The 20,187-nt window shown below is 43.4% G+C and overlaps 1 protein-coding gene across 1 annotated transcript in view; it reads left to right on the forward strand.

Moving 5' to 3' along the window:
* LOC102737394 (cilia- and flagella-associated protein 61) overlaps positions 1-20,187 on the forward strand; it is an 83,376-nt gene that overhangs the window by 59,387 nt on the left and 3,802 nt on the right. The window contains exons 5-6 of the mRNA XM_081831991.1: positions 1,339-1,466; positions 17,329-17,427. Of these exons, the coding sequence (XP_081688117.1) occupies positions 1,339-1,466; positions 17,329-17,427 (227 nt within the window). The remainder of the gene's footprint in view (positions 1-1,338; positions 1,467-17,328; positions 17,428-20,187) is intronic.

Genomic DNA, 20,187 nt, shown 5'->3' on the forward strand with positions numbered 1-20,187 from the left:
TCTGTACCTCTGAAACAAATGGTGCAATATATGTTAAGAAAAAAAAAAGAAGAAGAAGAAGGTAGCGGGAGGGGAAGAATGAAGCGGGGGAAATCGGAGGGGTAGACGAACCATGAGAGAAGATGGACTCTGAAAAACAAACAGGGTTCTAGAGGGGAGGGGGGTGGGAGGATGGGTTAGCCTGGTGGTGGGTATTGAGGAGGGCACATTCTGCATGGAGCACTGGGTGTTATGCACAAACAATGAATCATGGAACACTTCATCTAGAACTAATGATGTAATGTATGGGGATTAACATAAGAATAAAAAAAAAAAGAAAATGCAAGATATATTTGGTCTATTGGAATTGGAAGATCTCTGAGCTGTAGGATGAATTAATGCTAATGTGATGAGAATTTAACCAAGTTTGGTGCATTGGTATGGATGTCATTCCACTGCGTTCTGGCCTCCGTTGTTTCTGATGAGAAGTCAGCTGCAGTTCTTCCAGACACAGAGTAAGCTTCAAATAAAAATGTGTGTTGAATTAATGAATTAAAAATAGAACCATGGTCTTCTGACACAATCTAACATTCTTTCAAGAATACCCCACCATTGCTTTGTAAAACCTTCCTTTGTACCTTTACTGCTTCTACTGAAGCCTCTGCAGGAAAGTGACTCAAAGAAATCAACTCAGATATGTTTTCCAAACATGGACATTGAAATGATCACCAAGTATTTTTTCTGCTTCTAAGAGTCCTCCCTGACCTCAGATCATCTACAAGATTGAATAACCCTTATCAGCTAACATGTTTTTGTCATTCAACTAAGGTTTGTCATTTTACAAATATTACTGAAACCCTGTGCTCAAGGCACTGTGTTAAGTAGTGTGACGGATGAAGAATGGAAAGAGTTAATACTTGCCTTAAATTACCCAACAATTGTAATCTAATTGTTGTTCAAGTTTTCAAGGTAATCTTGGAGAGAAGGACCTTTCATGAAACTCCAGATTCTCCAGGAGCAACTTGTCTGTCTTCTTGTGGGATTATTTTTACCTTATTGTTTCTAATCATAAAGGGTCTCAGTTCTATAGGAAACATCCATCAGCAATAAGGCAAAAATGATGTAAACCAAGCATCTTGATGTGACCCAGACCAGGTCTTAGGTATATTCCCGAATTCTTACATTAATGTCTTAAAAGTACCTTTCCATAAATGTCACCATGGCTATGCATGGGCACTGTTCAGTCTGATTTGCGGGCAATGTCCTGGTTAAATAACTCTACATAATTGCCAGTCTGGGAGTGCAGACTCGGCTACATTTTCTTCAAGTCTCTCTTTCTCTTTTTATCTTTTATTCCAGTTGAGTTATGCCTTGAACCATACGAACAGAAAACTGACACTGGAACCTAAAATAACTGTGAATGCCAAGATTGTTGTGGTTGGTGCATCCAATGTTGGAATTTCCTTCCTAGAGACATTGGTATTTTGGTGAGTTATTTTACTTTATTTCTTTGTTTTTAAAGGGGCTCTTCTCTTCTACACCTGAGATGGTTTTTTGAAAGAAAAGACCTGAGTTTTTTTGTCACCCCACACACCCTGCCTAGGTGGATTAATGAGTCAATGAAATATTCTACACCAAGGGTTGGCAAACTACAGCCCCTGGGTCAAACGTGGCTTTCTACCTGCATTTGTAAATAAAGCTTTATTGGAACACAGTCACAGTTATTTATATGTTGTCTCTGTTTTCTTGCTACAATGGCAGATTTGAGAGGCTGTAACAGAGGCTGTTTAGCCTGCAGTGCCTAAAATATGTACACTCTGACCCTTTCCAGAAGTTTGCCAATCCCAATCTATACTAGTGTTTCCCTTATTGGCTGAATCATAAGAATCACCTGGAGCATTTGTTAAAGAGGTAGATTCCCAGCCCCAGCACCAGACATACAGAATCAGAAACTTCCAGGGATGGCTCTGGGACTCTGTATTTTAGTGGGTGCTTCATATAGTCAGGCAGGTTTGGGAACCAGTTTTGACATTGCATATCACAAATAGGCTTTCAGAAATGGCAGATGGGCCAGGACCTTTCTTTCAGCCCCTGCATTTTGAGTACCAGGGAACAGAGGAAAATCCCACAGGGAAGACTGAGGCCTGTGCGTCTCTCCAGTGCTGTTCTGTTACCCTCACAGCACTAAATGGGTTTCCTTTCAGAGCCCATTTTCCTGATAAGGGGATTCCCAAGGGTTCTCAGCTTCCCCTGAGTAGCTCTCCATCTGCTCACTGAATTTCATCCCCTCCCTGACAGGAAGAGCCCTAGGTTATCGTCCCAGAACTTGGGTTCATGGTCTGGCACCACCACCACCTGACATGGAACCCTAGATGTGTTGCTTCACTTCTCTCAGACTTGGTTTCCTCATTTATTTATTTATTTTTTAACGTCTCACGGATGTCTTAAAAGACCCTGGCTTTGGAGAACTACAGACTCCTGAATCAAAAGAGTCCAGTTTTTTTCTAAATCTTTTGCTCAGGATCACATGAGAAATTTTAGTTCCTGTTCAAAACTATAGGTGCTAAGAGATAAGCAGAAGATGGGAAAAAACAGCCTCCTTCCCCTAACTCCTTCAGAAGCCAACAAAGGTACCAGCCCAAGTGTGAGGCATTGTGAGGGGTTAGACAAGGAAAGGGAGGGAGGAAATGACCCCTAACAGGTGTTTGTCCCTGGTGGATAAGGAAACGAGCTAGCCCTGCAGGGTTACTTTGCTCATTTGACATCACATTAACCAGATAAAGATTTTTTTTTTTTTTTCACTTTCCAGCCAGTTTGTTCAATTATCCGGAACATAACCCTAGTTAATCAGAAATAAGTCACATGTCATTATTGAAATCAGCAACAGAGCTCACATGCTTTAAATATTGTAGTCAGTCTATAGCAATCTTTCATTGCAAGAAAGAAAGAATGAGAAGCACCTGGGAATATCCATTTTTGCAGGTACACCACACTACAGTTTGAGGGCTCTCCTCGTTCTGAGGGGTCTCTTCTCTAAGACTCCAAACAGCAAGTCATATGCGACCATTTCTGAATGATGAATTATCGGTGAGGACTTGTGAAATTATAGTAGTCAAGAAGTTAGCAAAAACAGGTCTGAAATCTTCATTCACCTACATAGTCATTATGCCTTATTTTAAATGATTACATGAAGATATATACATATAATTTTCTTTTTGTGGAATCAACTTAGATTTAATAAAGACAAGTAGAAATTTGGATATAAATACTTGCTTGGTTAAATTCCTCAATCAGACAGACCTTTTTAAAGCATTTTAAAGTACTGGTAGTTCTCTGTCATCATTACGCAGATTACAGACGCTAAAAATAGACTGGTATCAGTTTACGGATCTTGAATCCTTCACAGAGGAAATAGTTTTCTCATTATTTTCCCTAATTATTTTAAATTAGCAATCACCATAGTAACCTACTGCATATTTTACTTTACCAGCTTAACTGCTATTTGAACTAGATGTTATAAATGATTTGACCTGAAATGAAATGGAAATGATCACCAAACATTGACCCCCAGTGAGGATGAAACCCACATTTTGGAGGCAGGATTTAGAAAAATTGCCCTCCTGATGTTTCCACATGGCCATATCAGACTCAGCTGGGGCACTGTGGTTCCCGGAAAGCCCACATGAGGCCCAGTACAGCAACCTCTTTTTCCAGAAAATCTGGTAGTCCTGTCATCTGGTGACAAAACAGACAACTCTTTGTCCTCATATTATGTACATGCCAAAAAAATTACAAAGCATTTGTCCTCTTCAAAGGACACCAAAAGCAGTCCCTGCATAAGATCTCTTCTTCCCTTGTGATACCCTTCTTTCCTCAAGTGCTAAGGTGCTACTGGGGCAGCTGAGAGGATTTGCCCTAAGTCATCAACTAATCCAGTAGGATGCAGCTCCATGGGAGGGGGAATAGTGAGGGTGATGTTTTGATTTATGTATTTATTTTAGTGCAACATTCTATCTGGTCCTTAGCTGTTTGTTACCCATCCAGTTACATCTGCTTAGACACACCCTCTTGTCTTTGGTTGTCAGGCCTGTGAGTCACCCTGCATCTTCTTGTCCTTTCTAGGGCAAGGCCTCCTGCGCCCCTCAGTTCCCAGTGACATGTGTGACAGGTGTTTTCCGAGGGACACATACCAGCATCCCTTGGGGTGCTCCCGCCCTCCCAGTCCTATTCAGTCCTCCAGGGCTGGGCTCAAGAGTGGCAGCCCTGCTCTCAGAACTTCCTGCAATCTCCATCCACCCTCCTGCGGGGTGCTCTGTCGTCCCAGTCCTATTCAGTCCTCCAGTGCTGGGCTCAAGAGTGGCAGCCCTGCTCTCAGAGCTTCCTGCAATCTCCATGCACCCTCCTGCGGCTCCTGACCGGCTTTTGGAGGTGCACGGTAATTCAGCGTCAGGGTGAGGCTCAGCTAATTTGTCCCTCCACCCCTCTCCTGGGGGTCATGTGCGTTTGTCTTCTGAGAGTGCTGTGTCCAAGAAACTCTGAGAAGAGCCGAGAAGGAAGTGTTTTCGGGCCCCACACCCCACCCTATGGCCAGTGTGGGCTCTGGCCACAGGCGTCTTTTGGCCTTTCCCCATTACCTTCCCTGCCAGGGCATGGGCTCCCATGGTGATTACCAGGAGCTGAGCAGGGGACCAACAATAGGCATGGAGTAAGGGCCAGGGGAGCTTTCTTGGGGTAGGGATGAAGAGGAGGAAACCCCTGCTCATCCTGTGGTGTAGACAGCAGTGAATTGGAGGGGAAAGGCAGCTCTTAAGACATTTTATTGTGAATCATCTAGGTTCTTTAGCATCCCAAGATATTTACATTATGGACCTGAACTATTTTTAAATTACAGTTCTCATGATTGATAGGTTGTGTTCATTTGGCTGTCCCGGCTTTCTGGGACTGAAAGTTCTTGGCTTGAACAGTATAAGTATTTCATATACATTATCCTTCTCGGTACTGTTAGTAATAAGATTTGTCTAAAACTCCAATCATGGGAAAGAGCAGAAGGAACTTGGCGTCAGCCCCCCTCTGCTGCCAACCTGTGCTATGGCCTGTCCTCCTCACTGTGCTGAGAGGGTCACGGCAGGGACCCCCATGGTCCTGCCAGCCTGAAGGTGGTGTCACCCTAGGAACTCCACCAATCACATCTGAGGCCTAAAGGGAACTTCCTCTTCCTGGATCAACAGCCAGGACTGGAGGTGAGCATCTATCATCTGTCAAGGAAACACTGTTTCCCAAAGAAAAGCTTTGCAGTGAAGTCTGAAAGCTCTTTTCAGAAAGCAGGAGGCCCTTTCCCACAAAACTTTAGGAAGTCATATTTTCACCAGTCACTTCCCGGACCAAGTCCAGCTCTGCTGAACTCCCTGAATGTCATGCTTTGACTACTTCAGGCTTTCCACTGAAGTACTACAAAATCATTTTTTAAAGAGAAATATAGAAATGCTATGCCAAAAAAAGGAGCAGATGGGGCACCTGGGTAGCTTCGTTGGGTAAGTGTTCGACTCTTGATTTCAGCTCAGGTTATGGTCTCAGGGTCGTGAGATCGAGCCCTGGGTCGGGCTCTGCACTGGGTGTGGAGTCTGCTTAAGCTTATCTCTCTCCTTCTTTCTCTGCCCCTCCCCTGCTCACATGCGCTCTCTCCCTAAAAAAAAAAAAAAAAGTCAGGAGCCAGGTCTATGAACTCATCTTCATATTTTGCATCCTTTTTACTCACAGTGTGGCCTGTGGAGCGGCAGCAATATGACAGTCACCTGGGAGCTCGCTAGCAATGCAGAACCACAGGCCCTGCCCCAGAAGTGTTCCAAGTAGAGAGCGGTTCCCTCCCCGACCCCTTCCACCCAACCCCCCCCCCCGCCCCCGCCAAGAATTACACAGAACAGCTCCTTCGCTCTCTCTTGGGCATGAACTCACTGAGCCGAAGCAGTTACGGGTTTATTCTGTTTCAGCTCGTGTGTCTCTATGCTTCTGTGCATTATATTATTTACTCCTAATTATGGAGCAGTTCCTTTTAATCCATTATTTTAAAATCCTTCCTAATTAAATCCTGAGGTAAAGAATCTCTCGAGGAGCCTGCAGTGGCATCCTGGGATGACAGTGACTGAAAGCAGCCCTGGGTGGTGTCCCGACGACCCTTTGTGTGCCTTAGAGAAACACACGCTTGGATTCACAGAGAGCCCTGGTGGCTGCGAAGGGCCCAGGCTCCCCTTCCCTTCCACTTTCACCACGGGGAAGAGTTTTCTCGAAAAACCGACCGAATAATCTCATCCAGTGGGGAAGGAAGTCTCTGATTTTCTACTCAAACCTGAACCCCTCATCTGGTTGGGTGGGTTGCGGTGACTAAGGAGAGCATGGACCAGGGAGGGCACATCTGTGAAGCCGCAGTTGGGACCGGATGACCGAACCTCCTGTCAGCGGGCCGCGCATCCGGCGCAGCTGTGGGCTCTGGCAGCAGCCAGCCCGGCGCTTGTGGCTTAATTAGACTTTTTATCTCTACATTCGTCTGAGGACATCTGAAACCTTCAGTGTGGCCTGTCACTAATTAGGTGACTAATTAAATAGTTGGTGCTTACTTGCTGATCTCAGAGCTATAGCCCCGAACAGGTTGGTGGTTGTCATTGTTCCGTACTGTCGGTCTCAGCCCCCTGAATGGGTGGCCATGTGCTCTCTCCGATTGTCCTTTTGGTACCTGGGCCAACACAGCACGGTGGCCTGGCCCGGAGCACATGCACTACTGTCCCCGCTTTGCCTGGGGAGCAGGCAGAGATCACCGGCGGCAGGTGGCGTCTTGCCTCTTGTTATGTGGGCATCACAGTGGGACCAGTCGGGTGGCCCGCACCGAGGCCCCAACTGTCTGGTGGCTGGGGTCGGGTGGGGGAGGGGAGGGGAGGGACAGCCCTATGTGGAGCTCAGAGGCCCAGCCTTCCCAGGCAGAAAGAGCTGACGTTCTGCCACCAGAAGATAATGACCCAGACTCCCTGGTGTTGCTAATCGCAATTGAGTTTCCTAATCTGATTCCAAGATTTAAATGTAATTAATGTTAAATGAAAAAAATCTTCATTTACTGAAATTGTCCATTCCTGCTCATTTCAGAATAACTTTTCTTATCTCCTACTGCCCACTTTAGAGACTCCCAGAACAAAAGAAAAGCAACACTCTTTGAGCAATATTAGGTCTTTTGGGGGATAAGCTTATTGTCAATTTTTTGTGTGTTTTGTGTGTGTGTGTGTGTGTGTGTGTGTGTGATTCTTTGGGGTTAAGTAGGGAATGCGTTCTTCACCGTGACACAAAGTACAAACCACATGTGTGGACTGAGTAATAGACTCACCCACCCTCCACCCTCTACTATCAGATCATTTTCAAATGACGATGTCAGCGCCTGTCTTGGGTTGTAGTCCTTCAAAAGCTGAACACAAAGAATTTGGGTGCAAGCAGTTTAGTTGGGGGTGATCCCAGGAAATTACCTGAACCGCAGGGTGATGAGGTGGGAAAGGGAGGGAAGTCAACAAAACCCCCAAAAAGCATTGGTCAGTGGGTCACTGGGCAACTGAGACATAATCCCATACTGGGGCCCTCGAAGACACAACAGAGAGTGGCCCCTCTTCTCATGAGGGAGGTAGAATATTTACCCACCAGTTAACATCCTTCTGGTCACATGGTCACCTTTGGCTGTTCTTGCAGCCTGTCCCTCCATCTCCCCTGGGCAGAGGATGCCCCCAGGCAGAGAGGGGCAGGAAGGCATCAGTGTGGGAGAACCTTTTGCAGGTAATGTGGGTAAGCTCCCTACCATGCCCATTTCTTTAGTTTGTTCTTTCTTTCTTAATATTCCATTGTCCTTTAGTGAAGCATGTGGGCAGAGATGAAGGCAGAGAAAAAGCGAGGCTAGATAAGGCTGTAGCAAAAGGATTTCATGGCCGCCTTTCTTCCCAGGTGTTCTTGTAGCTCTGGAGAGACCCCAGGTGTACCAGAAACCTTTGCTGGGAAAAAAAACGGCCTTGAGGGACCAGTCTTGGCAAATACTTTATTTCTACTTTGGGACAGACATAAGGTTAGATCAGTAGTTTTCAAATTGTGGTCTGTGGACCAGCACTTCCGTATCACTTGGGGACCTGCTGGAGATGTGGACACTCAGGTGCTACCCTGTAAGGATTGAATTAGAAATGGGGGGGGAGCAGGGGGCAGGGATCTGTGTTCTCACACCCCTCTAGGGGGTGGGGTGCGAGAACCACTGAGTTAGGGTGTAGTGGAGAGAGTCGGTGTTCTGCCATGACTGATGGGGCCCAGGAAAATCATCCAACATCTGTGAACCTTACCATCTTCATCTGTACAACGGGGAGAGAATCCAGAATCTCTCCTCCTCACTGGCACAGGGGTTAAATCAGGTGATACATGCAAAGCATCTGGAAAAGCCTAGCACTCAAAATTTATTAGACCGACACTGCCCCACTAATTAAATCTGCATATCTAGTTCCCTTGTGGCAGCCTTGCATTGTCTCTCATATGAGGGAAGAGACTGGGGAGGTAGAGCCTTAATATGGAAGATGCTTTCTTCCCCAAGGATTAGGGATGAATCACAGGTGTTTCCTGCCAGCGTATGTGTCTGTTCCTTGCAAGAGTTCCTGGTCTGGCAAAGACCTTCTCTTGCGGTTCAGTTAAAATGGCCACCATCTCTGGTTTAACAACACGAGGACCAAGCAAGCTGACCAACACTCTGGGGTGTTTCCATTTTGCAAAGCTGCTTGACTATGGAGAAAACTGGAGTTGTGCCCTGTCCTTTTAGCTGTCTACCCAGACTCAGGAATGTATAAATCCCTTATGCACCAAAGACTGTCATGGTCATAAGGGCCACATCTCTGGCTCCCACTGATCATCACTGCTTTATGGGCTGCCAATGGATGTTTCTTAGGCTTTTTCATGATACTTGAATGCTTTGCAAACCTTAATCTGGACATATTTTGGGTCCTCTATTCTGCCACTAACCTCAAGTTTATTATGTAAGTCTTGGGGGCTCTGAGTGCACCTCCCCACCCCAAATCCAGGAGTTCCCTTAAATTAAAAAAAACAAGGCCAAGACAGAAATTTCAGTCTTTACTCATGTGTCTCAAATACTTAATGGGATCATATACTTCCTTCATTAAAACTTATATTAAACTCCACCTACTTTTCTTAAGCACCCAAAACCCCTGGGAGCCTCTCATTTTTCTGTGCCTAAACAGTGGTTCTCAAAATGGACCACCAACATGGACATCATTTGGGAACTTGTTAGAAATACAAATTCGCAGGTCTCACCCCAGACCTACTATATCAGAAACTTGGAGATCTCTGTTTAAACAAGTCCTCTAGGGAGTTACTTGGACATCAGTGGCACTGGTCAATACTATCTGTCTCCATCCTACTGTCCCCACCTTTCTCATTTGCAGCCTCACTCCTCAAAAGACAACGGACACCATACACTCCCAGTCACACCTCCCCGACCAGCCTCAGCTCAGAATCCACTAGTCACTTTCTTGCTTCCCCATAACACCCACCATTTGAATTGTGTTGACCAGGTGCAAGCAAATAGAAGTGGCTACGAGCACTTTGAGGGAATAAGGAGGTGTCAGACGGACACTTCCCTTACACCATTTGATATTGGGTGGGAATTTGGAGGAGAGGCCTGGAAGCCCCAGGAATGGTCCTTCTGTAGGGGCACCAGGTAGCCATCCCCTCTGGACAATTGGAGCACTTGGAGCCACTATGTGAGACCCAGACCAGGCAAGGCCAGTTACTGGGCCCATGGCCTCTGGAGACCATGTTGATCTCTAACTGCAGTTCTCTGAAGAGCATTTCTTTCAAAGGGATAACCAGAATCTTCCCTATAAGGTACTTGGGCTTAAAAAAAACCAAAAACAAACCTTGAATTTCCTTGTATTTTAAGAACCTGTGATGAAGAAAAATGTTGTGATCAGCTTCCTAGACATGAGGTTAATGTTGAGTAACTTTTTCTATAAGCAACAGATTGTGAAAATTCCAGACTCAACAATTCTGTACATCAAAGCTACTAGTGGGGGTGCAGGTGGAGTTGGAGGTGGTAGTTTAAAAAAGTTTACTGGGCCCCCATTCCTGTAGCTATAATTCCCAGGCTAGGGTGGGTCCTAGGAATCTGTATCTTTAAGACTCCCCATGTAACTCTGACACGCACCTGAGTATTGTCACCATTTATGTAGACATTTTCTCAAAATTGGCAGTCTTATCCATAAGGGAACCTATTTCCCCCTATAACTGGTCATTGTAATTAACCTGTTTTTATGAGCTTGTTTTCCCAACCACATTTTCTAATTCTCAACAAATCATATAACTTCTAGGTCATATCATTACTTCAGGGCTTACCAGGCATAATTATTAACTTATCATTAAACATGACATAGCTGAAGTCATTACCCCATTATCATTGTATTTACACGCTAAATTGGACCTAGTAGAAAGCATTTCATATACTTCATGCTTAAACTATCACCATTAAGAATAAAGGTCCAACAAGATCTATCTGTCAAGCATGAGGAAATCTGACCCTATGGTGTTAATAAAGCCTTGTATCCACCAGCATTTGCTTCAAACATAAAACCCGTCCTCATCCCCACCCCCACGCCTCCAGAAGTGATCTCACTCACTGTTGAATCCCCACAATGCTTTATTCCAGTCTTAGGGACCTGACTGATTGGTGTCTTATATTTTGCCATCTCTTGCGTGCAAAGGCTTTCCAGCTGGTCTTTTGTAACTGCCGTCTTGGTATTACATCTTGTATATGCTCCATGTATATAAAAATATGTTCAAAGTATAAATGTATAACATTTTTACTTCATATATATATAATCATTTCCCATACATTATAAAGCAAAATTCAATTTCATCTTAGTTTCTTTTGCCAGAACTTCCAAATTTTATTCTTCGTCCAGTGACCATTTCAAACATTACATTCGTTTTCATTTTTTCAGTAAGGTTTATGTTTTACTTTTATGCAGAGATACACAAGCTATTCATCTGAGATCCTGAATCCCCAGACCTTCCCCCTAGTCCCTTACCTCGGGCACCACCCAACTCTCCTGATGGGTCCCTGGAGAATTCACAGAGCACCTACGTTACTCCAGGCAGGCACCCAGACCTTACTGTTGGGTTCAGTGTTGATTCTAGATTCGTTGTCCCAGGACACAAGCCTGGACTCAGGCAGATTTAAGAGACTTGCTGCTTGGTCCTTTTCTCCAGGCCCCATGCTGGTTCCTACGGCAGGGGTGGGGGTGGGGTGGGGGGGAGGCTTCCATGAATAGGAGAGCCACACAAGATGGCACCCAAGAGAAGAGAGAAAAGGGGTTAGGGAGAGAGCTTTGAACTTCTCCCTCACCCCATGAACACTCCACCCACTTTTAGAAGTGCTCAGAATCCTTAACCACACCCTCTTTGGGTCTCTCTTTCTTTGGTCTCCCCCTGGAGGTCCGAGTGTGTCATTACTGACAGCTGGGTGGCCAGGGGCAGTGCTGTTTTTACTAACGCAACAAAAACGAAGGAGCCAAGGCCCTTGTCAAAAAAAAAATCTCTTTTGGTGATCTAAACAAAATAATATTGCCAAAGAAAGTTAAAAAATTTTTTCAGGGAAAAACGGGTAGATTCTCTTAATAAATGTATCATAAATATTTTGACTTGTTTGCCTTATATTTTTCTTTTGGTATTGGAAATTCACATAACTCCCAACTTTTAAGTTCCATCTATAGCATTTCACCATGAATTTTGTGACATTGCGTGAATATCATTAAGACTGAATTAGATCTGAGTTATTCTTTGACTCCTTAAATAAGCAGTTAGGTTAAATACCTGTCTTGAGCTAGGATTTACTGTAATTTGGCAAACATTTTTGTCATTGTTGTGAACAATTCAGAAAGCAGAGATTTTAGTAAATTAAATGGTAACATTTAGATTGATGTGAGATAATTATTTTCTCTCTGCATTATCTATTTATTCAAATAAAAGCATTAATGAAAGCAGTTAATTAAATCACTGGCTTTGGTTGCCCTTGCTATGCCAAAAAAAAAAAAAACAGGAAAAAATTAAAAATAAAAATAATAAGCATTCACTTGGCAGGCTGACAGGTTTCTATTGCCCAGAAGGGTAAGCAACATGAAAAGTTTTATGTTTCTTTTATCGTGTTCACAATAAATTGGCAATGTGACCCTCTTTATTTGAAGGATAAGGATGTTTAGACCTAATTTTGTAGCTGTTCTCCTGAAGCATGGAATGAAACGCAATACCTTTTACTTATTTCCCTGGATACTCTAATCCCTCCCTGCTTTACAAGTATCTTTGAGCTGTTCCTCCCTTTGTATCCACAGCAACATAAAATCCCCACTGGAATTATCTGCTGTGAAAATGCAGGTGCACTTGTTTAATGTTTCATTGGCTTGAGCACTTAACTTGAACTTTTTAAAATTTTTTTCCATGACACCGTGACCTTTGATTTTGGAGTAGAGGGCTCGCAGTGATGTTAGATATTGTTTATGTACATGAAGCCAACACCATTAGATCTGAGAACCGTGTTTTTTCTGTGGTCCTGCTGTTCCTGCCATTTTGTCTACTGTGTGTCCAAATCCAAGATGTACCCGGTGATTCACTGCTCTGTTTGCAGGAACTTTTAAAATATTCATTGGTCATCAAATTAAAAGTCTGAAACATTTGTTCTCCATATTTCATCCTCAGAAGAGCTAAAATCTACTAAAATTGTACATTATAAACTTTATTATCTTGGACCAATATTTTTATTATTTTTTAAAGATTTTATTTATTTATTTGACACAGAGAGAGAGAGAACACAGCAGGGAGAGCGGTAGGCAGAGGGAGAGGGAGAAACAGGCTTTCTGCTAAGCGGGGAGCCCAAGGTGGGCCTGGATCCCAGGACCCTGGGATCATGACATGAGCCGAAGGCAGATGCTTAACTGACTGAGCAATATTTTTAGATAGTTATCAATTTAAGAAATTAAATACTTGGATGTTTCTGAATCAGATTAAAAATTAAATTAAAAAAATACAAGCTTGGAGAAAAATGTGGACACATTCATATAAAGGCATGAAAGAGGCAGGGAACCTTCACTGAATAACAAGAAGATTAAAGAGGTTAGGTTAGGCCCTGATATAAGGGCCTTACATACCATGCTCATGCATATGACCTTAATGTTTTAAAGTATTTTATTTAAAATTGTTATTTATTGCAAATGTTCTATGCAGCAGGCAATATTCTAAACATTTTTATAGATACTATCATGTAATTCTCACAGCACCCCTATAAGGCATTAGGTTCTATTATTCCCATTTTACAGATTAGGAAACTGAGCCACAGAGAGGTTAAATAAGTTGCCACTTTCCCAAGGTCAAAAGGCTAGAAAGTACTGGAGCCTGGGGTCCAACTGAGGCAATCTGACTCTTGAGCCCATGGTCTTAGCCACTCTGCTCTGCTGCTATCAAAGTGGTGAGCAAATGTGGAAACCTAAAACCAGGAATGATTGAGATTTGATTTAATTTAAAAAGAGGTTTCCAATGGCTGTGTGGAAGATGGGCAGGAGAGAGAGACTTGTGCCAGAGAAACTCACCTGAGACTTTCTCTAGGCAAGAAGGTGAGCTACAGCAATGTGTCCCAGGAATGTCGGGCTGGGCGCATTCAAGACATTTGGACCAGGTAATAGTGACTGGACATGGTGACCAGTTGTGGAAAGTGAGAAAGAGGGGAGGAGTCTGAAGTTGACTCTCCAATCCCTAACTTGAGAGATGGTTAGTTGGTCATGCCTTTGATGGAGATAAAGGAGCAACGGAATGGGGCTCCAAAGACCTGTCTTTGGACACATACTGAATTTGGAATGCCTATGGAGCAGCCCCATTAGGACTGGTAGGCATTTGGAAATTGGGTTTCAAGCTCAGAAGGAAGGTATAGTGTAAATATGTAACAGGAAGTCATGGTGGTAGGTAGCATGGCCCAGGAAGCAGGCACGAAGATTGGGAAGCTCGTGAGCAGGGATAGATGGGCAAAGGAGGAGGACCTGGTGCAAAAAACAATCATAGAAGAGAACCTTAAGATAATGTTGTCCCAGGCAGCATGTTCTATGGCTGCAGCTTTTGGCTGGGGTTTCTGTCATCACTCCCGCCGTCCCTATTTCCTCCATTCACATCAGGAATAGCATCCTACACTTGTGAGTTCCTGGATGACTCCCCATCCCCTTCCGGTTCCTAGAACCCTGCACACACCTCTGCCTCTGTTCATTTGAACCCCATGGAGTTAGCCACCTATTACCTGCCTGGACCCTGATTGATAGAAGGATCTTCCCCCATGCCCACCTATCCTTCTTTCATGAGTCAGCATGAGTAGAGATTTCTAGTTGCCTCCCAGTATGTATGCTGCACTTTGTTCCTGGTAACAGAACCTTGGGCAATGTGGTTTTTGAAAAACCACATTTTCCAGATTCCCTTTCTACCCCATGTTTCTGTTCTGCCACATTGTTCTACCACCATTTCCAAATGCCTAGGCTGTATCACTGAGTTTTGGCAACGTAAGCAGAAATATCACATGAGAATTTTAGTCTCTTCTTAATGGGCAGCCCTTTCCACCCATTCCTCCTTCCTTCTGCCTATAATGTGGATATGGGATGTGATGTCTGGAGCTCCAGGAACCACCTTGGGCCTGAGGGGACCTTGAGAATGGAAGCCGTCTTGGAGAAACAGACAAGCAGGGCCATGGCCCCTGTTGACTGCATGATTCCACTTTATCAGCATGTACTGGTTACTTCCAGGTTTATTAAGTACAGTTGTAAGAAAAGAGTGCTGGTATAGAAATAGGGAGAGATAGGGGAGGAACATGAAGAAGAGACAGGGTTAATGGGGAGAACCTGTCTTCTGAATTAGGGGGAATGGAAGAATGCTCTTGTCGATGTTACTGGAGGTAACAAAAAGGGAAATGGGGTTGGGGGGAGGCTGGTGGCTGGTCTCTGTTTTCTTTATGATGTGGGAGATGTACTCACTTGAGAATGAGGAAAGGGGACCAGAGGGAGAACAAGAAAGGCTAAAGTAGTGACCTTGAGGACTGGATAAAGGACAAGAGCAGCCACAGTGAAGAAGGCAAAAGGAATTTAACTAAGGTGAAAGAAAAGGAGTGGAAAGCTGGTGCCCTTATAGATAAAAATCCAGACAATGCCCCCCCCTCAAAATCTTTTGGAGAAGTCCTTAATTGCACAATTGCATAATTCAGGATATTATAGTGTGGCAATTTGGCAATTTAGGAGTCATTTGATCCATGTTGTTAGATCGTTCAAATTATTCAGTGCCAAAGGGATTGTTTTTGTAGTAAAAGATATAGCTGGATAATTACTAAGCCGCCTGTTCACATAGAGCTGTAAAAACGGCCTGTATATAACTGTATTATTAGTCCAACATAAACCACATTTCCATCACATAGGCACCAAAGCCAAAATAAATTTTAACTTCATGTGGGCATAAACACGTATTATTATTTGCATTTTCTGTTAAATGGAACTAGATTAAAGACCTGTCATCAGTGTGCAAAGTAGCTGGGGTTAATTGTGACCTTTATGTTATTTGAACATATTCAAAAATTTTATTCTTATTATTAGAGGATAAGATGTGCTTGGTTTTCTTTGTATCAAATAGGAATATTCATTCTTAAATGACATGCATCCTTAGAGACTTCAGAACACAACCTTTCATAATATTTAGCTATTTTTAAATGTCAGGTGCAGTTGAGTTTTATTACATTGCCGGCCCATGCCGTTACCAAAAGTCTCCTGTTTTTAGTGGTACTTAACAGATTGTCAGTAAATTGATAGCATTTCCACGTTTGGAAAATTTTCAACTTCCTCATGGGAAAGGAGGGCAGGTTTTCCCCTTGAACCTGGTGAAGGTTTCTTTCTTGGCATTTGGTTGGTTTAAGGGGAGGTGTGAACTCAGAAGAGATTTTAGAGAGAAATATCTTTCTCACCATCCTATGAAAAGATCAACTCACCCATAAAGTTTTGCTGACTTGAGCTGGAGGGCAAATTTGCGGCAAGAGTATTTTAATACATAAGGGGAAATAGGGAGTGAGTCTTGAGCATGTCAGTCCTTAGCAGCCTCTGCTTACGTGCTTGCGTCGAGCTACCCAACATCGCTCATGGGACTGTTTAGAGGACAGCCAAGTGAGTGCAGAGGGCACTGCTGGGGGTCAGAAGAGACATGGCTCTCACCTCGGGTCCTGCTGCCCGTGAGCTTTGGGACCGTGAACAAATTACCTGGTATTTCCAACCTTGATTCTCCTCTATATGAAATGCAGATAATAACAACCTGCCCCCTGCCTCTGGCACAAACCGCCTTGAAGATTAATCTCTATGATAATGTCCATGAACGTGTCTCGGGCCCTGGAAAGTCTGATGCAAATATAAAGCAGTTTTGCTTCTAAAAGCAACCTTCTAGAATTTTCTCCTAGGTGATATTTTGGTATCTGATTTGAGTAATTGATATATATATATATGAGAGGGAAAGAGAGATCTGAAAATAATATATATATATATATATATCTTTTGTAGTAAATGCAAGGTGTGCCATATATATATATGTATGTATATATATATATATGAAAATAATAAAGTTAATGTTGACCAGTGGGGATTAGATGATCTTTGGATCCTTGTCAACAGCTTGGTGTCTACAGGACAATGGAGACAGAGGTTAGGTGAGAAGATGCTGGAACCAGACAGCCTGGCTTCATGCCCTGCCTTCAGACTCTCCTGCTGTATAGTCTTGAGCACATCACTTTGCCTCAGTTCCACATAATAAATAGGGATATTTTTACTGACCTCATGGTATTGCTGCTTCGAGGACCAAATGAGGGACGCACAAAGCACTTGATGGTAAGCATTCAGAAGGTGTCAGCTATGGTGGTTGTGATCCCAAGCAATTCTTAGAAGTAGTCTGAAATTTGAACTGTGCGTTAGTTTATATTCAGTTTTCCTCCCTCCTCCCAATGTTGGGCTTTATTTTGCTTCACTCGGAGAAGCAAATTTTAAAAAAATGAAATGGTACCTGGCATGACAGTACTGTAGCTTTGGGAAGTTTCTGCAGTTAGCTGCTCCAGAACCATCTTCCTTCTTTCATTGAAATGGTCGGTTCTGTTGGAAGGTTTGTGCAAAAAGAGCTGCTGAAAAGAAAAGTGCAACAATTGGATGACACATGAAATAAGGTTAAATGGAATTATAATTCACCAAGTCCGGCTTTACCTCCTTTTTTATGTGTTCTCTTCTCTCTCCTTAGCTCTCACCTGAAGTTTAGTAATCTCACCCTGATTTCAACCCATGGACTCCCTGGAAAAAAGCTTCTGGGCACCGAACAAAGGAAGTTTTTAGCAAGCGAGTAAGAATTCCATTTGTTTTTTCATTCTGAGGCCTAAATGTCCTCATTTGTGTGGACAGTACAGTTGACCCTTGAATGACACGGGGTTATAGGGGTGCTGAGCCCCATGCAGTCCAAAATCTGCATGCAACTTTTGACTCCCCTAAATCTTAACCAGTAATATCCTACTGTTGACCAGAAGCCTTACCAATAACATAAGCAGTCAATTATTTTGTATGTTACATGTAATATATACTGTATTCTTAAAGTAAGCTAGAGAAAAGAAAATGTTATTAAGAAAATCACAAGGAAGAGAAAATACATTTACAGCCCTGTACTGTATTTATGGAGGAAAAAAAAAAAATCCATGTGTAAGTGGACCCACGCAGTTCAAACCCGTGTTGTTCACGGGTCAACTGTAGTCGATTTCAGACTGGAAAGGGAGGGGTGGCAGGCTTTTCTCCCAGAGTTCAAACTCACTTAGAACATATAAGTACAAATCCGTTAATGAGGGAATGGAGAGTTGGGCTGCCATTTTGTATTTGTGGGGAGATGTCTGCCCTCTTCCAACCTGCTGACACAGCTACCTCCTGCACTTGGCTTCCAAGTGACAGTACAGCGCAGGGAAGCTTGGTGACTGTATTTGCATCAGACCAGGTTACTCCCCCAAGGCTCAGAGTTGGGAGATAAAGACGGGGCACTTCGCTGGGGTGTGGGTCTCACACCCCTAACCCCGGGCCCTTTGTCATGAGGGGCTGATCTGCTACGACCTTCTTGCCGGTCTGGGCAAGCTTCATTGTTTGCATCCCAGTAGAATCACTATTTGTCAACATCTGTTCTAGAAAATGCCATTTCATTATCACACAGCTTGCATTAATTTTAATTTCCTGTAGCAAAGCATGGGTACAAGAATTACTAGGCTCCCCACCTCTAGAAACAATGTCCCAATTTTTCCAACGAGGAGGAAGGAAATTGTTCCCTCTCAGGGTGTTCATTTTAGAATCCATGATGAAGAGATCTTCAAACAGTGAGAAAAACGGCCGCAACTCCTTGCCAGCAGAACCAGGCTCACTTTGACCTAATACTTTCATCAGACTTTGAAATTTTATTTTTCTTGAAGGACAGCATCAGGGCAGTAAAAAAGGCATGGGTTTTGAGCCGGATAGGTGCGGATTCAGGTGGATGCCCCTATTACAAAGGGGATTTCATTTCTCTGAGCTTTGGATTTTTTGACTGTGAAAAGTGTATGATAAGCCAACCTTGCTGGAGTTTTTCTGTTAAAATTACTATAACAGCACGTTCTGACAAAGGGTAGAGGATCAACCCATGTGCATCCTTCCATCATTGCCTGTCTTCCAAATGACACGATTCCCAGGAAATGTTGGTCTTGTTGATTAACGTCTCATGAAGAGCAGTTTAGTCAGCTTGATGAAGGTTTCTGTCAGCCCCCATGTTAGGTATGCTACAGGAGAGAACAGCTAGCAAATGGCTTTCTGCTGGTGTGATTCAGCATGGGACCCACATGTGGCTAGGTGGAGAGTCACCTGGTGGTCCTGCTTCTGTCCTTGCCTCTCCATATTCTCAACACAATAGCCAGAGCAATGCCACACAAATATGAATCAGATCGTGTCGACTACGGAACAGCCTAGAACAGCACTGTTCAATATGGTGGCTACTAGCCACATGGGGCTATTTAAATGTAACTTCAGTAAAGTTAAATGAGATTAAAAATTCAGCTCCTCAATTACATTAGCTATATTTTGGAGTGCTCAGACAGCTCCACGTGGCTAGTAGCTGCCATATCAGATAGCGCAGCTACAGAATATTTCCATCCTCACAGAAACTTCTAGAAAGTTCCAATCTAAAATCCATCCCTGTCTGCTTACTTCTTTGACTTCATCTTTTACCACTGTTACCCTTGTTTTCTCCACTCTAGCCACCATAGTCTCCCTGATGTTTCTGAAACACAGCAGGCAGGTCTCCATCTTGGAGTCTTGGCTTAAATGTCAACTTTTCACACGCCCAACACACTCCAGTCCTCCTTCCTCTGCTTTGTTTTTTTCTTGCTACAGAAATTCTTCTAAATATTTTATAATTTGCCTTTTAAGATCACGTTTATTCTTTTTTTTTTTTTAAAGATTTTATTTATTTATTTGAGAGAGTGAGAATGAGAGAGAGTACATGAGAGGGGGGAGGGTCAGAGGGAGAAGCAGGCTCCCCGCCGAGCAGGGAGCCCGATGCGGGACTCGATCCCGGGACTCCAGGATCATGACCCGAGCCGAAGGCAGTCGCTTAACCAACTGAGCCACCCAGGCGCCCCACGTTTATTCTTTATATTCTGAATCCTTAACCTATAATGTAAACTCTATAGAGTTTACTACAGTAAACATTAGTTTACTATAGGGAAGGGATTTTTTTTGTCTTGTTCACAGTGTGTCCCCAGCATCTGGGACAGTGCTTGGTGCACAGCAGGTAATAAATAATGTCAAACAGATGAAAGTTGCATCCAAAAGTACCTGCAAAAGTTCTCGCAATCAGGTTATGGACAGGGACTAAACAATGCAGCCAGATGCCTCTGGGTGGAAGACTCATGTTATCATAATTCTTAGAAGCCACAAATTGAAATGTAAATAGGATGTTGCCTTTCAAATGGTCCTCCTACCTCAATAAAGGAAATGATCTCTGGCCATGGATAACTAATATCTTGACATCCATAAATTTAATAAATTCCTCATTCTGAATATAAATTTTCAACTTTGCCCTAGCCAGTGTTTTGATTAT

Source organism: Leptonychotes weddellii, chromosome 10 (assembly GCF_054177405.1).
Source record: "Leptonychotes weddellii isolate Sample4059 chromosome 10, ASM5417740v2, whole genome shotgun sequence".
In the NCBI taxonomy this organism is placed as follows: Eukaryota; Metazoa; Chordata; class Mammalia; order Carnivora; family Phocidae; genus Leptonychotes; species Leptonychotes weddellii.